Raw genomic sequence first — 19,247 nt, 5'->3', positions numbered from 1 at the left:
AGGCCAATCAAATGTCAACGTTTTTTATTTATGTGCACTTTGTACTTGTAGACGTTGCTTGCAGGTTTGTTTTCAAAACACACAAATAAAAGCCATTGTCATTTACAATGCCAATAGTTGAAAATCTCGCAAATGCGAGACCTATAGCATTGCAAATGCTTGTTTAATGTAGTGTTTGTTTTTCACCTTTTACATATGCCCAACTTTAAAAGCTAAGATACTGAGGCAGAGGAAGTGAAATTTGGGCAGGATCCCACAATTTTTGTCAATAAATATAAGTTGGGATTACAACACATGGTATTTTATGTCCAAAGTTGGCAATGCAACCATCAAAGGCACATGAATTTCTAGAACCTGCCGTTAGGCACATTTTCATCAAGGACTGTCCATGTTTTAGCGTCCCCAACTCCAAGCAAAAGTGCAGAATCGGATGTTTCTAAGGAAGGAAAGTGATCCAAAGGTAAGGAGAGCTGCGGCTGCTTATCCCTGCCTGCCTAAAATTACTTTCTAGCTTTATAGATGTGATACAATGTTATATTAGTTGCTTTTCTAGAACTCTGAAGCAGTTGGGGACAGCTTCAGAATACTGGATCCCCTATGTTAAGAAAACGATGACAGCCTTGGGGTTCCAATCACAGTGGGATAGGCAACAGCCACCCACGAAAGAAGAGCTAAGACATCGCCACTGGGAATGGGTGGACCACCAAGAATTTTCCAAACCGAACCTAGGTAGACTAACAGCCGAATTCTAGCTTCACAAACAGACTAGACAACCAGAGCCCTTTTTAGATATCATTCAGGTCCCTAAAGACAGGATGTTATACATCCACTGTAGGTTCGGCACACTCAGCGAAATGGCACTCACACAATCAAACACCAAAGAACTGTCCCTGCTGCGAGGCCCACTAGAAAGTGTTGCCCATGTTCTATTTGCTTGCAAGGCCTATAACATTGCGAGGGCCAAGTGGCTAAAACCACTGTGCCAGCAGCTGGGAACACGGGACTATCGGGTTGCCCGGTGCATTCTCAGGACCGATGCAAGACCTTACTTTGCGTGTTGTGAAGTTTTGAAGTCACGCATGGCTCATCAGACAGAAGTTATGGTTAGGATTAGGACAGCACTCTGCCAAAACATGCTGACTATCACTTTTGGGCTCCACTTTTGTCCCCCTCAGTCCCATAATCTTATGCTAAGCACTCACACTTTTCCCCCCTCGCTTTTTCCTTTTAATGCTGCTGTTGGATCTTTTCTATAAGGTTTCTGGGGGGTTGTATTCAGATACTTGATTCCACCTAGATGGATTGTCAAGTTGCTTTCCCTTCCTATTTTTATTGTACCTCCTGTATGTTTTTATCGATATGATATGTATGAACGTTTTAAAACGTGGAACCAGGACACTGCAGTTTTTATTGAGGGTGCAGCAGAGTACCCAGAAGGGCTACATATTACATCACTTTTTAGCATACTCCTGTATGATGATAATTTGACACTATTTGTTTTTATAAAATGTTGTCTTTGGCTTTTATGACACAGGTTGTCGAAATAAAGCTTGTATCACGATTTAAAAAAAAGAAGACTTTGCTACTATTCTCCAAAAAATATACTTTAATTAATGTTAAAGATTCAAGAAATAGTAATATGAGAAAATACAAGTGATTGAGAGGCCAGCTCTTTAACTTCAAGAGAAGAACAGGGCAAGATAATGGACAAAGCATGATGCTTAATCTAAATGTATGCACCGCACCGCAGAGGAAGGACTTACATGAGGGATAATCAGATCTTCCTTGATGTACATGAGCTGCTCCACGCCAGCCGACCTACACAACAGGAAGGGAAACAGGTCAGATTCGCGACACTGAGGCCAAGAGCAGCAGGATCTACTCTAACTGCAGTAACTGGACAACCCCCCTTCATAACACCTTTCTTCAGAAGTGATGGACATGAAATCTCAGCAACTTAGCAAGCTGAGCCTCACCCCACACCAGGATCTCATACTGCAGCCTGGAATGATGCCCATCACATCAACCCCTCTTCTACTGATAAAGGGAAGGTTGGTTACGGAAATCCAAGATGGCTGGTTGATGAACAGTGTCCAATAATGATGCTTATTCACACTTACGTACATTATAATCCAACACCCCAACATTTTCCTGTAAAGTAATCATCAGCAGTGTGTGTTAAGTAAGATGCACCTGAGTTCACTGAAGTCCTTCCGCAGGATTTCCAGGGCCTTCTGAAGGAACTGCTGCATGGTGTTCCCCTTCTTCATCTGCAAAAGCATAAGAGAAACAAAACTAAGGATTGCATGCGGGACATGAGTGCTTGTGAACTATAGAGCACAATTTATATTCATATCTAGGGCTCCCGGTTTTATGGTATTTTTTTTGCCATTTCCATCTGTATTTATCCATATTTATTTTTTTCTAATTTTATCTGTATTTATACATATTTATTTTGGGTTTCGTGGAAACATTAAGCTGAAACTAGGATATTTCCACATTTATTTAACCGATAAATATGCACTCAAGCTTGAATGTCTGCCAGGTTTCAGCGCTGTGAACACCTGCAGGTAGATAAATCAGTGCACTTATATGAAAATATGCACATTACAGTATCAACCTTGAGCATACCTACTGATATCAAAGCCGCTTTACTAAAATCCCTTTCTTTTCAACCCCCTTATCAATCCAAATATCTACTGCCTGGCAGTCATGGCAGACAGTATTTAGAATTACTCAAAAAGCAACTCCATTTCCGTTTTTATCCACATTTAAAAATAAATTCTGTAAGTATCTGAAAAAGTCAGTAAAAACAGAAAACAGGGAGCCTTCTAGAAATATCCCAACAGCAGAAGTGCAGTGCACTGGACACCTTCAGCACTTTGGTTATAATGTCAAACTAATTCTAACACTGGGATGTAACACCAGGGAGTCTTCACATAACTCAGTACATAACTCAATACCACCACGGAGTCTGCACGTAACTAAATAACCACGAAGTCCGCCCATAACTGGTTAACAGTCACACTCGTGCAATGCCAAGAGTCAAAGCTTCACAAATATTTTTGCAGCAAGTGCATAAACTCACCAAGCTAGCTTAAAGACTACTAGCCCAACATGGGGGTCCTACAACTATTGGTAATCCAGTGCCTGTCCCTTCCAAAGGGTCATTCGGTACCAGGATATAATATTGCTCATCAAGCAGAACGTAGCAGATTCTGTAAACTTACTGGGAAATGTCTGTTCTGTTGCCGATTGGCTCGCTCAATACATTTACAGGTAGACAGCCCCTAATATTTAGAAACTGTAAATCTTAGAATATTCTGATGTGAACTTTGGTGTAAATACATTGGCTGTCTTAAGGCACTTCAGTGGATGTTACCGAAGGAAGATTGTCCAACCATTCCTTTAATCCTAATATCCTGACAATGTGCAATGGCTCTACCACTCCTCAACGTTTAAACATGCCTTCCTGAAACAGGTAGATGTACAGGGTGTGATATAATGAGGCACATGGCTAGCACAGGTCAAGATATAGGACATGGACACACTGAGGTATATTCTGATGAACCTTCTCAAGACATAAGACTCAATCTTATTTCACTTCTAGATATTCAGCAAATACCATTACATATACTCAGATGTATTTGCCCTGACTGCAAGAAGGTACAAGCTACTTTGAGGGCCGTAAACAGGTTTAAGTATACTTTGAAGACCATAACCAGGCAGAGTTAGGTATTTGACATTTCAAGGCAAGAATGGACTTGTTGGGGTCATATTTGAGGAATGTAGAGAAATATACTGGAGTGTTGTATGCATACTCTGGGACACACCCCCGAAATTTGTGGGGGGTTTACCAGCACATACTGGCGAAGATACTTTGACATTGCAAGCTATACCTTCACAGTCCTGCGGTGCCCAGAGCCATCCCAATAACTGAAGGTGATCTCGATCTCCTCACCTGCAGAGAGACATGCAAATCCATTGTTAGCCACCAAAAGGTCAGAAAAACGATAGATCAAAACCTTGCCCCAGGAAGCTCTCCACGCTTTCCTTTCTAGCGTCTAATATGCACGTAAGCAGCAACACCCTTTGCCACCACCTCTGGTTGCCCAATGTTGCAGCACTCCTTAGGCAGAGGAAACTAAATGCAGAGATGCCCATCCTGTACATTTGTATGACAGAAAAACGCAGGGGAATACTTTGCATGCCTTTACAACTTATTTCTTACAGCACATTTTTTTAGAACGCATTTGCTTTTACAATATATATATATATATATATATATATGTATATGTATATAAAGACAACCCCTCTCGAACAAGAGGAAATGAGCCACACGCATCACAGTGAATCAGGCTGATTTTATTACCATTTCCGCTTGTTCGAGAGGGGTTGTCTTCATGTTTTGCGGATTGGTCCTGCCGCGAGCGACACACTACCGGCATAAAGAGCGCCATCACTGCCCGGGAATGGACCAACTTTGTGGGATTGCGAGAGCAACAAGGGCAGCGGCGCAACCAAGGACTGGACTTTGGTACGGGCCCAAGCAAACTATAAAGTTAGTATGCATGGGGATCACGAGAATCAGATTCGAAAGCACTACAAACTCCATAGCATCACCCACTGGAGGGTAGGTATTGCGGGACTGCGAACGAACTACAGAGACCAGAATGCCCAATTGCTAAATCCATCGAGGCGCCCACCAGGGGGCAAACATCTTTTTGACTAAGCAGCAAACTGGGTTTCTGTTTGTTACAGCCTCTTGAATGCCTCTGGCTCCCCCTTTGAAAAAGGTCTGGAACACCGAAATGCATCAGGGAATAAAAAAAAACGCCAGTGCTTTTGAAATAGCAATAAAATCAGCCTGATTCACTGTTATGTGTGCGGCTCATTTCCTCTTGTTCAAGAGGGGTTGTCTTCATGTTTTGGGGATTGGTTCTGCCGCGAGCGACGCACCACAGGCATAAAGAGCGCCATCACTGCCCGGGAATGGACCAACATACACATATATATATATATATATATATTTGTTGTGGGGAACCCCCACACTCCTTAACTCACCTTAATTGCGTGGTAAAGGCATATGTTGAAAAAGACATATAATTGTGAAAAATGGTTGATAAAGACACAGCATGGTAAAAGCCTTGTTGTAAAGGCAGTTTCCCATCCTGTACAATCATAGGCATCACTCATGCCAAAGTCCTGGGACGGCGAGACCTGATCACACACACTGAGCACAGCAGAACACGGCTAGCTGCTTTACATACTTTTAATCTTCTCCTGCTTGCCCTCCCACTCCTGGCGCAGCTCCTCTCGCAGTCGGTTTTCTTCTTCCTGTAAACATGGAGGAGAAAAAGAGTTAAAAATGTACCTGCGAGGCAGGCCATGTCCAGAACTCCTAGGGAGGCGAGGGCAAAGTAAGGTAAAGGTGAACATTGAGCAACAGGTTTGATACAACTAATCTTCAGAGGGGGGTGAGGGTAATATCCAAGCAGAGTACCAAGGCGAGGACGCTAGAGTCACCTGCATGCTCTGATAGTAACAGCAACAAGGTAGTCATAGTGAGCGTGTGATGAGCTGAAGTGGGGCTGGAAGAAGAGTAACTAGGAGCGGGAGAAGGTGACAGCACTTTAAGAGAGGTTTAGGGGCCCACTGAGAGCACCAGATAGTATACATCAGTACACAATCGCAAGCACATGGACGGTATTGATATCTAGGCTTGGAAATTAAAGCACTTGACAGAGGTTGAGGAGGAGCTCACCTCTCGCTCTCGATCTGGCAGGAAACTTGTGTCTACATCAGGGTTTTTGCCCAGATTTTTCTTTTTCTTCTTCATTGGAATCACTGAAGGTCAAAGAAAAAGTTCACCCAACTTATGGCACACTAAGTTCAAGCATTCACACTGAGCACAACAAGCATTGATACAAAGGAAAAAATACAACACGGACACAAATGGAACATCTGAAGACTGGCTCAAATGTGAAACCGAAGCGCTGCCACAGATAGGAAAGCAAAGCACTGGACAGATCAGAAAGCAAAGCACAGGCACAAAGAGGGAAAAAGTGGAGTACAGGCACAAAGATAAACTCAAGACTGGCACAAGGGAAACATCAGTGTATGCACAAAGAATTATCCTGCATTGGTACAAGCCACCGGGAAAAAAGGAAGAACATGCACAATTGAAATTCAAGGAACAGGAAATCCACGCAAAAAGCACTGAAGAAATTAAGTCAACGACAGAATGGAAAGTCAATGTATGGCAGAATGGAAAGTCAATGTATGACAGAATAATAATTTAAACTCCTGCACACAGGAAATTCAAACAATAATTAACGAAGTCAAGCAAAAGTACACAAAAAAAAAAATCAAGCTTCAGGGCATAGGCGATTCAGGGATAGTATACAGGAAAGAATATTCAATAGACGCAAAAGAAATTCAACTGGTGTCCAACAAGGGAAAGTACAACAGAAATGCAAGTGCCCATAAAGAAAGTGTAAGGAATCCTATGACAAATCAAGACAATCCCATGAGAAAAACAAAGCTATTGGACACTGAAATTCAAATGAAGGCACAGGGGAAATTAAACAGAGCACACAAAATATTCAACAGATTCACTAAACAGATTAAGCAACAGTACAACAGCTGTTCAAGCGATGGCTCAGGAGGAATATAGTACAGGATAATGAGAAAATACAAGCAACAGCACAAAAGAAATCAAACAAAGACCACACAATGGCAAGCATTGTCGCACCGCTGACTCATCCCAGGGCACAGGGCAAGAGCAACCAATGAAGGAAGATTTAAACAGTGTCACTGTGAGCATTCATACAATAAAATATAGGACATTTGACTGGGCACGCATCTTGAAAGATTGATGCTTGAATCCACCCCAACCGTTAAACTGCTCAAATACCCAACACAGCTCACCGCAGGCATTACTGATCATGCTACACTCATCACTACACACAAAAAAGCACAAGAGGGAAAATAAACAAGGGCTTTAGGAAATATCTGCAATCCTGACCCTCCTTTTCCATCTCTTCCTCAATGTCATCCAGATCTTCATCGTCGTCGTCATCATCATCATCATCATCATCCTCCTCCTCTTCACCATCATCGATGGTAAAAGACAAGCTGGCGATCTTCCGTTTCTGCTCCTTCTTCCGCTCCTTCTCCCTCTGTTTTTCCAGTTTTCTGGAATGAGAGGGGAACGAGAGGGAATCGATTGAAAATTCCTAATCTGTAGATGTGCGGGGGCCGAAGCAAAAGCCCCAAAATCCATACCTTGCAACATAGCAGAGCATTAAAAATTCAAATACAGCAGGTGAATGTTTTAAGTTTGAGTGTTATAGTTAAAAAGTTTGCACTAAAATAATAAAACAAATAAAAAAATTTTAAAACATTAAAGTGCTTAAAAAAGCTGATTTGGCAAAATAGAGGTGGCTCAATTATACATTACACTGTGTGTACAAACAATATACAGAAAGACAGCTTTCAAATACAGTACTAATATTTCACAACATGAAGCTCCAAACCTAGTTACTGTTTTGACGGGCTGATGGAGAAGTGTGGCTCACTCGTTAGAGGAGGCAGACCCTGATGCAGAGGTCAGACCCGGGACCAGGGTTCAATTCCCGACGCGGCAGGGTCTTGAGCTCAAAATGTCCACGGACTCGATAATTCTCGCCTCGGATCATGGGTTCACACTCTGCAACTCTGGGCAATAGCTTGCTTAATCTCCACTATGGCCCCACCGCGATGGGATGCCTGGTCTTCACCTTGGGGATGCCCAGTAGGGGTTATCTCACAGGGAAAGCCAGGACGGGTTCCCAAAGCAAGCGCTAAGAGACCTGTCGGTGATTTGGCGCTATATAAATTGAAATTAACATAACATAATATAACATAAACGCTGGGACAGCTGCCCCCTTGACCACTCGGGAGCTGTTCATCCACATAAAGCGCGCAGTGTGCCAGTGCTGGACCGTAATACAGTTCACAATACAGTGGCAGTGCAAGCAAAGTCTTAGGTAAAGGGGTTCAGGGAATCGGATTCAGACAGGATATATTACCGTCTGTTGGATGGTTAATTTTTTATTCTAGTCTTGTCAGGTATTTTACCAGTCTGCAAATTAGGTTGAATATCCGAAGGATTGAGGATGGCCTGCCTGGATCGACCAAGCCCTTAGCATTAAATGCTGGTTTTAATATGGTTTTCCGGACCTCCAAGATTGATCCACATATGCTGTAGACTATGGTTTCAGGGGATTTTACGTGCAGTAGGCAGGCCTCTGTCCTGACAGGGCATTGCATGGAGGCAAACATGAAAAGGATGGTAAACAGCTCCAGACAATATTTACAGTAGAGGAATAAATAATAAGGTTGAGAGTATGACACCTATTTTTATTTCGCTAAAGATTCACTGTGTGTCTCTTTTTAAGTCACCTAAAAACAATAACTCCTGTAGAGACTCAATATCACGTGAGCTTCGCTTTCGGTCACCAGAATAATTTTAAGATGAAGAATGCACTAGATTACTTATTCTGGAGAATTAGTTCTTCACCCAACATCACAATCTAATTCCGCATTTAATTTTTTTCTATCAAATAATGCAACAGAACAAATCTGCGATTTGTTTCACAACTGTGCGGTCACTTACAGAGGCCTTTAACAAGGATATGATGCAATACATAAGTCCCAAAATAAATTAATTAATATAGTTTATTACGGATTTAAAATTCCTGAAAAACAAACATACATCACAGTAAAGCAATCAACTAAATTAGGCCTGGGCGGTGAACTCCGCTAGCGGAGTTTTTTGCACTCCGCGTTCCACGGAGTTCACGGAGTGCAGAAAACGTCACTCCCTGTAGTGCAGAAGAGTATTTTCCCCGCTTGCAAATGGTACGTTTGCGAGCACGAGCTACCGCTCAGGTAGAATTTCTACCCGAGCGGCACAAGACCAGAACGAAAGGCAGTTCACACTGCACTCCGCCACTTGCATAACTCCGCGGAGTTTTTCACTTCGCGGAGATCCGCGTAGCAAAAGTCCGTGAACTACGTCTAGGCCTGCTAAAGATAATTACAATCAGGAACAAATCAAATCAAAACACAATAAAAGGTACAAAACACTGCAACTTTTGATCCCAAATTAAAAGACAATTCACCACTGCAGAGCAAGGGAATCACAACTCAATGGGAAAATACAAGTGTTCAATATGTTTCAAATTTTTTAAAAAAAAGAGTAAAATAACCATTTATAAGCAACACCTAATCGACAATAATGTGTATATAAAATGTCAAAATGCAAATGCAAGATAGTAGCCAAGTAATGAACATTGATCAATAAAATAAACTGCACCTAAATGGTTATGTAGTGCAAAGGTGCAAACAGAGCAAAATATGCATTAAATTCCAGAAGTCGGGCTACAACTAAATATGTATCACATTGGATCAGTAATCAACTTATGCACAATAATTTTCTTAAGAATGATCCATGTGGAGGATACAAACTTAGAGACACAAATAAAGATCATATTATCCATATAAGATCTCATTATTCTCAACAAATGTTTTATTCATTTGATACCTAGCGGAAGACACATTGGTTTAATCCACTTCTTGCGAGGAATTGGGGAATAAAGTTTCAGTCTCCAGGTTGCAAGAAGGACATAAAGTGCTATTGCAGTCATTGGTTCCCAGCGGAGACAAAAACTATTAATGGGTAGCGATGTTATCCAAAAAAGGCTCAAAAGATGGAACCACTTTGAGATAACAAAAATCTATCTGTCCGACTGCCTGGCTTACATTTCCTCAACTCCTCGTCCCACAAAAAAAGCCCCAAGTATGTTTTTTTACCAAAGCTCAATAAGTGAGGGCGGCAGCAGCAGGAGAGTTCCAAAGTGCAGATAAATCGAGCCTAAAGATCATTTCCTTAATAGACCTTAGCCAAGAAATGTTCAAGCAGACACTGAGACAAAGCAATTTCACAAAGGGAAGCCTATGTGAGGCCAGCTTATCATTGGACCACAGTCCATGCCAGTAGAGTAAAGGTCTAAGTTTGCTTACTAAAGCAATTCGAAAAGCTCCCACATCTAAAAACGGCAGTACGCAGAGGGTATTCAGTCCCAAAAAAATAAATTCTCTAATATTTAATATTATTATGTTCCATTTATAAAAGGAAGTGGTGTACAGAAAGAATATTAAATACAACAGTTCGATTTACTGCTGTTTTTGACAGATTTTCCAGAATAACTAATGTGGCTCCTCGAGGGGGGCGATAGAGGGCGCACGGCAAGATGGCTGTGCCTTAGTACAGCTCCGCCGGCTGAACTACCTATCCGCCCAATATCCTGCGCTCATCGAGCCATCCTTCGCCCTAGAATCCGGGGGCAACGTCTACATTGCATCCTAAGCACTGTGAGGATGCTTACACCGTGCTGCTAGGCGAAGAAATAACAAATCAGAGTGCAGGCATAATGACAGCGGCCGGCTGCATCGCAGCTCTTGCGCCCAGGCCTTGAGGGGCTGAAGCTGAACAACGTGTTTGCCGACCGCAACCCTGCATAGAGGCTTCTACACTGTTGGGTGCACGGATTGACGGCGGGTGACGGGCGAGCCGACTGGACCAGCCGCGTTGCGTTCAGAGGCCCACAGTGCGTCCCGAGAGGTGGCGGTAAAATCCTGCAGGGCGAGACTGTGTAGGCCGCGGACTGCTGCCAACGGCGCACACCCCCAGGAGACGGTGGAGCATCAGAGGTGTCTGTGCACTGTACGCAGCTCCCCTGCATACGTAGGTGGCGAGTGTTCACCCCCTGGGGGTGGAGCGGGGCGTACAGCTAGTGGCACTGAGACTGATCAGGAGCTGGGCACTGGGCCTCTCCACTGAAGCACGCCGCCAGCACATAGTGCGCCTCACGCTGGATCCCGCTGGGAAGTTCATGTGCGCCTGTATCGCTGTGGGAGGTGACATCAAAGGCCTGGATTGGAGCCCCGAGGCAGAGCACTGTTTTGTTCATTTCAACGCTGTGGAGACCTGAGCCCCAGCGCCAAGGTATCTACATAATTAAACTGCTGGTTTCTCATTGGTTGGAGCTTGGATTGGGTGGAGGACCCAGTTTATTAAAATGCCTGCAGGCCTCAGAAGAGTAGCTGGGACACGTTGTGCGCACGGAGCCTGAGCACCTAAGATAAAACTCTGGAAGGTGCGTGTGTGAAACGCAAGGCCTGTCATTCACCTTAGCAACTGCATACTAATTAAGAGAGAGCCTGACTAATTTTGGGCCATAGTTCAGCCTGCATACTGCACAGTGTCACTATCGTTGTCATTGCAGTGACTGGCGGGCGCATGTGGGGGTTCTGTGTCGCGGACTGGAGATCACTGCCTGGATTTTGACGCGGATCCAGAAGGACCACCATTTTGAGTTTGTGCAACGGCTCACCTGCGCAGGTGGTGGCGGGCGTCCGGCCCGTGTAAAGTGGTCGGCTGCAGTCTATTGGGGACATTACCGGGCTGCATAATAGGAAAGCCGGATAAGTCGCAGCAGTGGCTCAATTTTGAACGGCGCAAATCAAACAAGGCACTACGGGGGGGGGGTCACTTCGGACTCTGAACTGGAGGCCCCGACGGAGAGTAACACTGCATTGGAATCAATGTTGTTGGCCATACAGAGCAGCCTGCAGGCTATTGATGGGAAAATTGATGCTCTTAACCGAATGTCTGTTAAATTGGACAAACAGGGCGCGAGACTGGGAGAAGCAGAAAAACGTATCTCGCATCTAGAGGACGGCCTGGAAGTGGTCACTATTAAGACACATGACATGGAGAAGGTGCTTGCTGTCATCCAGGCGAAAAACAAGGACTTGGAGGCACGATCCCACCGTATCAATATCAGAATCACAGGTTTTCCAGAATGAACGAACACAGGCAGGATGGTGACGTATATTGAAGACCTGCTCAGAGAAATCTTTGGATCTGAGCGCCTGTCTGCTATGCTAGAACACGAGTTCTGGCTGCCAGTCCTCTACAAGGAGCCCCTCCAAGACCGGTAATTGCCCGCCTTCTGAATTAACGGGACCGGGACACTATCCTCAGAATGTCCAGTGAGAAGGGTGATGTAGCGCATCAAGGAAATAGGCTGTCCTTTTTTCTGGACTTCACAGCAACAGTCCAGATGTGTTGGCATGCTGGAGAAATATATAGAAAGACGAGGGTGGGATAAAGCCACATTCACATCGTAAATCGTGGGGAGCTGTGCAGGATGGGGAGATGCACCCTGCGAGCGGAGAAGAAGGAAAGGGGTACGTACACAGAGATAAGCAGTGCTGAGAGGGGTCACTGGTATACTCACAGCTGCAGATCTTTGTACTGCTCTTTCTTGGCAAGTTGTTTCTCTCTTTCCTTCACCAGAGCCTCCTGCTTGGCTTTCATATCATTCAGGGTCACCAACCCTATTGGCGAGAAACAAAACAAGACATCCTCAGGACAGCCCTTTTCTCAAGCCTGGAAAAGCACATTTCTCAAGTTCCTTGCATGCCAATAAAAGTCACCACCATGTCTGCAGGTAATAGAATCAAGACACTGGAGAGTCTGAAGACAAAACAAGTTGTAGTTGTCAAAATAAAAGAGAAGTTAGGCACAAATTTTAGCAAGGCCCGTCTGCAGAAACTAGCCCTACCCAATAATGTTTCCATAGTACTAATCATAGATGTAGAAGGAGTGGTACTATGCTGCATCTTTCCTGGCCTATGGAGAGGGAGGATGGGCATTAGAAGACAATGTAGACTCTCTGCATACCATGCTATCAGCCCAGCAGCACACTATTGGTTGATGAAGCAGTACACGCAAGTGGCACTGATGGGAGATCGCTGGCAGGAGGTACTAAAACAGGCCTATTACAGGGTCATTCCGCACTTACCCACTGTGCTGGATTTCAGCTCAGCCTCCACCGCATCATAATGTGCAGAGAACTTCTTGTTGATGTTGGACTTCACGTCATTTTCCTGTATGGGATAGGATAAGATGTTACTAGACTGTTCAGAACTAAATCCACAGAGCCCATCATTGCCCGCCACTTGGTATTGCCCCTCGGTCCCAAAACCCTTCAATCTACAGAACCTTTACCTTCTACTGCCTTCTACTCTGCCCTTGATCTAAAACACTTCAGTCCAAAGTGTCTCTTCCTTCGCTTGCTACCCGGTCTCAGCTCGTAATCCTGGAGCCCGCCACTCAAAGACCAGTCGTTTTTAGCACAGAGGTTTCTACCCATCATTAATGCTTTCACAGCTCATGGGCAGAAATATTAAACATCTTGAATGAGTGGCCAGGGCACAGTCAGGGCAGTTCGATATATATATACACTGCCAGGCACTCTTTACTTTAACACCTGTCAGGAGTCCTATTCAATAACAGTTGAACACCTAACAGGTTAGATTCTCTGCAATGTGGTGGATGACTGCCCTGCTGCTCAGTACTTCGATAAATGAAATGTATAGAGGATAGGTATAGGAATGGCACAGATGGATGGAGTATTGGGCTCTTTGTATACGTACGAAGTTCTCTTATTTGTTGCTCCATTGTCATGTCATGAGCGTTGCAGTTGGTTTAACAGTTATTGTTTGTAGGACAGGCGTGCAAGCTGTGGCGTGACATGGGAATTTAAGAGGGTTTTCAGTTTTATTTTGTAACCATTACTGCACTTTAAACTCATTTTTTTGTGAGAATTTCAGTTTTGTTTTGCAACACTGTGTTATGCCCAAAGCAAAGGATAATGTTATTTTATCAGAGCTGTTTCCTATAAATTTCTGTTATTATTTTGGGACAATGTGCTCCATTCAACTTCTAGAAAAGCAATGCCCTGAATGCTGAGTGTAAGCGGATTTGGCCCTAGCAACTCCTGTTAAGCATGGCCTTCGGCCATAGACAGCGGCGGTACAAAGAACGGATTTTTGTTTTGCTAAACGTTGTCATTAGTATTTGTGGATCATGAGACCTCTCGGAGGATCTGTGATGTTTAGGGAGGATTCTGGATAGATTAATCCATTTATACTAATTCTTTTTAAATCTTGTGGGGATGAGTCTCTTTGGGGGCCAACCTGCCCTTTATGTAGCTGGTTTAATGTTTCCCAAAGTGTCACTCTGTGCACAGTGCTGGGTAATGGTGACTGCCAAACATTTTTCTGTGACAGCCGCTACAGATTCGCAGTAGACAGTAGGAAAAAAAGTTCCCTTTTCCACTTACGTACCTTTTTTGTAAGGGATATGAGGATCCTTCATGGTTTTGCAAATCTAAAGAGGACCTGCTATTTAACCAGCAAGATCTCTATAATTTAATCCTTCAAAGGCCAAGGAACACATGTTTATAATGCGAATTGCTCATGAACTACCGACAGATCTACAACAAACCAAGCACACCTTTCAGGAAAGATATATTTGCAAGCTGGGCCTAGGTGTACTTCCATTTAGTTGATTTTACTGTAGCACAGGGCTTAGTCTCCTTTGAGAGTTAAAATAGAGAGCACTCATTTCTTGGCCCTCTATCTACTTTCATCCCACCCTGGACACGTCTGCACGAAATTGAAAGTGCTAAAAACCTAGCCAGTTTCCATTTGATTCAATAGTGCTGAGCTGAGATAGGGCACCAAAGTTTCAAGTAAAGCAAAACTTGCCTTTCCAATGGAAACTCATACCCAACCATAACTAGAGTCGCTGTTGCAACTCAACTCTGTAATATGTGCACAATATACACACATATATACATATATATATATATATATATATATATATATATATATATATACATAGTAACCTATAAGTCACTCCTATGGCAGGCCTTAACAATCCAAGAGGCAGAGTGCTTGGTTATGTGCGAGATGGTGGTCTAGCATTAGCTGAGCCTGTCTGCAGCTTTCGGAACCATGTCCTTATAGCTGTTCTATGATATCACCATCCCATATACTTTTAAGTGCATTATAATCCTCGCAGTTAATGCTAACTTTGGTTTGGCTTTATCCAAACATGTCGTGTAAGGTGTCATACGCTTTGGAATACTACCCCCTCGCCAATTCTGGCGACGGGGGTAGCATTCCACCCTTTTAGAGGGAGAAGACGTGTTGTTGCTGACTATCCCGGTTAAAGTTAACCAGAGCCCCAGCGTCACAAAATGGACGCTGCTGCCACCGACAAGTCTGACCTCCTGCTGCTGGGAGTCCTTCCAGTCACGGAGGTTTGGACAGTAGATTTCCTGCCTGGGGAGGTGCGAGCACCACCCCAGACAAGACTTTGTGTATTGGGACAGGGAGGGCTGAATAGAATGAGACACTGCCTGGGGCACACTAGGTGCTCCATGCATGTCCCAGTCCAAACCGGTTGCTGGGGCACTCCAGCCCCAGCTTTGGCGCGAAACTGGACAAAGGAGAGGGGGTGTAACCACCCCCTTCCTGGTCCCACCCACAGGAGGGACCTAGTCAGTAATCCAGCCCCTTTTAGGTGTATAAAGGTAGGAGCTGAGTCCTGAGACTTTAGATTTGGTACTGACTGAAACCCGAAACGAAACTCTGGACTTTCGACATTCTGCTTAAGCTGAATACTGAAGAATCTCCCTTGTGGCCAAGGAGTGACCACCCTGGGCAACCAGGCACCATCCATCAAATCAACGGCTTGCTTTGTCGACGTTCCCGCCGGAACCAGAGCACAGACCCTGACAAGACCCAAACTTTCAGACCTCTCTGACCCTCTCTTCACGACTGCAGCACAGCTGAGATCCGTGGAGGCGACGAGACACGTGGGACCGGACATCTTGAAAAGCCTGCAACTTGCTACCTGTGCAGCTCCTGAGGCACCCTTGAAGCTGTGCACTGGGGATTGAGAAGCCCCGATCCCGAGCTCCATCTGCGACGAAGATCAGCCCCCCACACTCCACAAGTTCTGCGTGGGGCCCTTCTGCTTTTGTTCTGCTTGACGCGTTGTCCGGTTGCTGGCCTGTTGGCTAGTAGCCTCTGTGATGACAATCCTTTTGAACCACATCGCTGGTCTGGTTGCTCCAGACTGGCCCTTGCTTCCCTGCAAAGGTGAAGCACCCCAGACCTTTGTTGTATCCTGCGTGGGTTGCCAAGGCTTGTCGACTCCAATCCGGAAGTTGACCCCTCCATCTGCGAGATCCTTCATGGGACAGCCCGTCCCCAGCACCTGGTCGTCGTCGACGCCTCCTGGTCCATTTGGCTGCCAAGGCAAGCATCAAGACAGCACCCGATTGCTTCTCAACTTCGTCTGGTTCCTTCCTGGTTTCACCCGGTCAATGGCTAGTGACCCAGACTCTGTCCCCTCTGCTTTCACGTCCTCTTTATCCTCGATCCACCCTTGGATCCACCCGGACATCTTCCTCCTGGTCGCCTGCAGCATCTTTCTTCAGGTCTCCATAGGCTTCAACGACGAAAGCCGACACCTCTTCACACCTATGCATCCGCCGTCCCTGGGTGAGGTAACGAGAGTACTTCGGTGCTCCCAAGGGTATTGACTATCCAAGTGTCTAAGTCTCTAGTTGTTTCCTCCTAGCCAAACCGGAAGTGCCCTAAATCCTTCTAAATCTAACTTCTAAGTTCCCATTGACTTTGCATTGAATCCCGCGTGTGTGTAAAGACACTGCACGCGCCGCCTGTGGGCCTCCTACTTCTAAACTATTGTTAAGACAGTGTAGCCCCAGCGATTCCCTAGGCCCTAGGCCTTTCCTTTTCTCATGACGTGGTACTTATACCACTTTCTTGGTATATGGTTTGCTTCGTCCCTAGGGCCTAACCGTAATTTGTGCAACTTAACGTATAATAACAGTATCTTGTTATGTGCTTTGGCCTCTGACCTCATAAAGAGTTCAGAGGAGTGTGTTAGAAATAAATACATATATATAGGGGTTACATATGGTAAAACAGCTGGCTTTACACGCCCTCTAGAGTCTTTTAGCCTAAGACTGTTCTGTCCAAACTACCACTAGGATAGCTGGTCTATAAGGTTGACTTACAACCATCACCATAAGGGTTGTTTGGACTGGTGCAAGGTGATCACTAGAATAGTGAACACCATATACTAGGCCAACTTCTCACAACCGCCACTCCAGTATGAATTTTCCGCCAGTGTAATGAGAACGATCGGATCAAGGGTACATAAGCTCTAGGTACTTATTGACCTATGGCCAATTAAATCTGGGACAACGCTCTGCATTACCCATTCAAGGTCCTGAAGAAGGCCCCCGACCCTTAGGGCACCCAAAGGGGCTGAAACATGTTGACCAAATGAGTGCGGAGGACTAGTAACCTGTCCACACACGCACAACACTGTTTTTATTTTTCCTCCGCTCCAAACAGAATAAAGTTACAGTTTAGGTAGCACAAGGTCATTTTAAACTCACCTCACTTGAACACCCTCACTTTTTTATCACTGATCACTACTGAAATAACCAGTGTTTCCCTCCAGGTGGAGGAAGCATACAAAGAGTCCGATGATGGTGCTGTCACGTTTTAGTAAGGCGGAGAACCAAGATATACCGTATACCGGCTTATGTACGTGAATGAGGGTTTTTTTTTTAAATAAGACGGAACAGAACCACTACCCTGGTTACACAGGTACAAGTGATCCATTCCCCGTTGATATATTTTGTGGTATATTTAAACCAACATAAAATTGATACTGCCCTACGTCAGAAGACACATCTTAAGCAGAGCAGGCTGCCGAAGCACACTGACGGATGGAACAGTACAGGCGATGGATGATACCAAGCAGCTTAACATCTTTCTACACTTCAGAATTAGGCATGCTGTCCAAGCCATGTACAAAGACTTTCCCAGTGAGCCACCAGAAATGTTGATGCTCAATGAAGTTTGAAATTTTGCACATTCCGATGGATGGCATCTAGCCTAATTAGATCAAAGAGATATGTCCTGGCTATGCAGCACTAGGAGGCAGATTTGAGTGTGGACTTGTCACTAGATGGTTAAAATTCTGATGTACACAAATGGCTGCTATATCAATAAATTACTGCCACAGACTATATCACTTTACATTTTTGTATCTACTGTATTTTACACCTGCTCAATACCCCATGAATGCCAGTGGTGCCATGCCCACTTCGCTTGACAATGCATATTTTTTCAAACTACTGTCAAGAAATTTCTGAGCTACTCGAGATCATTTAATACAGGCTTCTCCAGTTGTGGCTCTCCGAGGCTATCTAGCCAATGTTCCCTGTTATTTTCCAAACACCAGCCAAAAAAGAAATAGCTATTCATTGGATGCAAGGTTCAAACCCTACAGTTGGGCAATGGCTCCATATAACATCTGTGCTGAAAAATACTCCCAACTGCTGCCAGTCACGCATAGATCTAAAGTTTGTTTTTGCACCACTCCAGGTTCACCTCTCTAAATAAAAGTGAATCTGAACTGTTAACTATACCACATTAGAACTAATATAGTATGTGGATGTTACAATACTGGAAAGTTCTGACTGACTGCTGTAATTAAACTGCTAAAAATAGGGTGATTTTTAAAGAGACAAAGTGGAGTCTCAAGTGTAGGCAAATTGTTGTAGACCTAATAGTTTGTTGTCACTGTTTGGCGATTTTATTGACTGTCACTTATGTATTGATAATATCAAGAAATACATTTACAAAGTGGGTGGTGAGCAATCGAGGTAAGATGTTTTTAATCCTGGGTGGTTACAGCTAAGGTACCTATGTATGTATCGAAATGAGGTATAACAAAAATTTTGCAGGGAAGTCGCAGAGCTAAAAAAACAAGCATTGGCATAGCCAATAGTTCTCGCCTTTGGGACCTTATAAATGTTTAGCCATGCAACTGTTGATGTTGTTGCACCAAGGATATTGTGCTGCATAACTAAATACTTATAAGGTCCCAAAAACGAGACCTACTTGCTTTAAAACCAATGCTTGTTTTTAAAGGGTCCATCATCCAAAATGAAAGGAAGCTCAGTTACAAAGGAAGGAAGAATGCTGGTGCTCAACAATTTCCATCCTTCCCTAGCAGGTTGAGTCTGAAGCTATCACCAATGCCAGTCTTGCATGGGTGAACTGGGGGTAGCTTGGCCTGTTCCCCACTGTGGCAAGATCTGACCATGCTGGGAAGGTCTGGCAGGGGGGCGAGGCAAAAACCATCTTTCTGATAAAGTAAACAGTTATACTGTGGACCCCTTAAGCTCCTAGACACTGAGGCTACACCTCTGGGGAGAATCAGTTTTTGGAAT

General features: G+C 44.3%; 1 protein-coding gene across 1 annotated transcript in view; it reads right to left on the bottom strand.

The window, feature by feature from the left end:
• Positions 1-19,247, bottom strand: part of FAM50A (family with sequence similarity 50 member A) — a 40,302-nt gene that overhangs the window by 11,678 nt on the left and 9,377 nt on the right. Inside the window, exons 2-9 of the mRNA XM_086940292.1 lie at positions 12,918-13,002; positions 12,351-12,450; positions 7,028-7,197; positions 5,765-5,847; positions 5,271-5,337; positions 3,900-3,961; positions 2,194-2,270; positions 1,764-1,818 (exon numbers count right to left, since the gene is read on the bottom strand). Of these exons, the coding sequence (XP_086796418.1) occupies positions 1,764-1,818; positions 2,194-2,270; positions 3,900-3,961; positions 5,271-5,337; positions 5,765-5,847; positions 7,028-7,197; positions 12,351-12,450; positions 12,918-13,002 (699 nt within the window). The remainder of the gene's footprint in view (positions 1-1,763; positions 1,819-2,193; positions 2,271-3,899; positions 3,962-5,270; positions 5,338-5,764; positions 5,848-7,027; positions 7,198-12,350; positions 12,451-12,917; positions 13,003-19,247) is intronic.

This window comes from Lissotriton vulgaris, chromosome 10 (assembly GCF_964263255.1).
Source record: "Lissotriton vulgaris chromosome 10, aLisVul1.2, whole genome shotgun sequence".
NCBI classification, from domain to species: Eukaryota; Metazoa; Chordata; class Amphibia; order Caudata; family Salamandridae; genus Lissotriton; species Lissotriton vulgaris.
The sequence above is the reverse complement of the archived record's forward strand: the minus strand, read 5'-3'. Positions and strand labels throughout refer to the sequence as shown.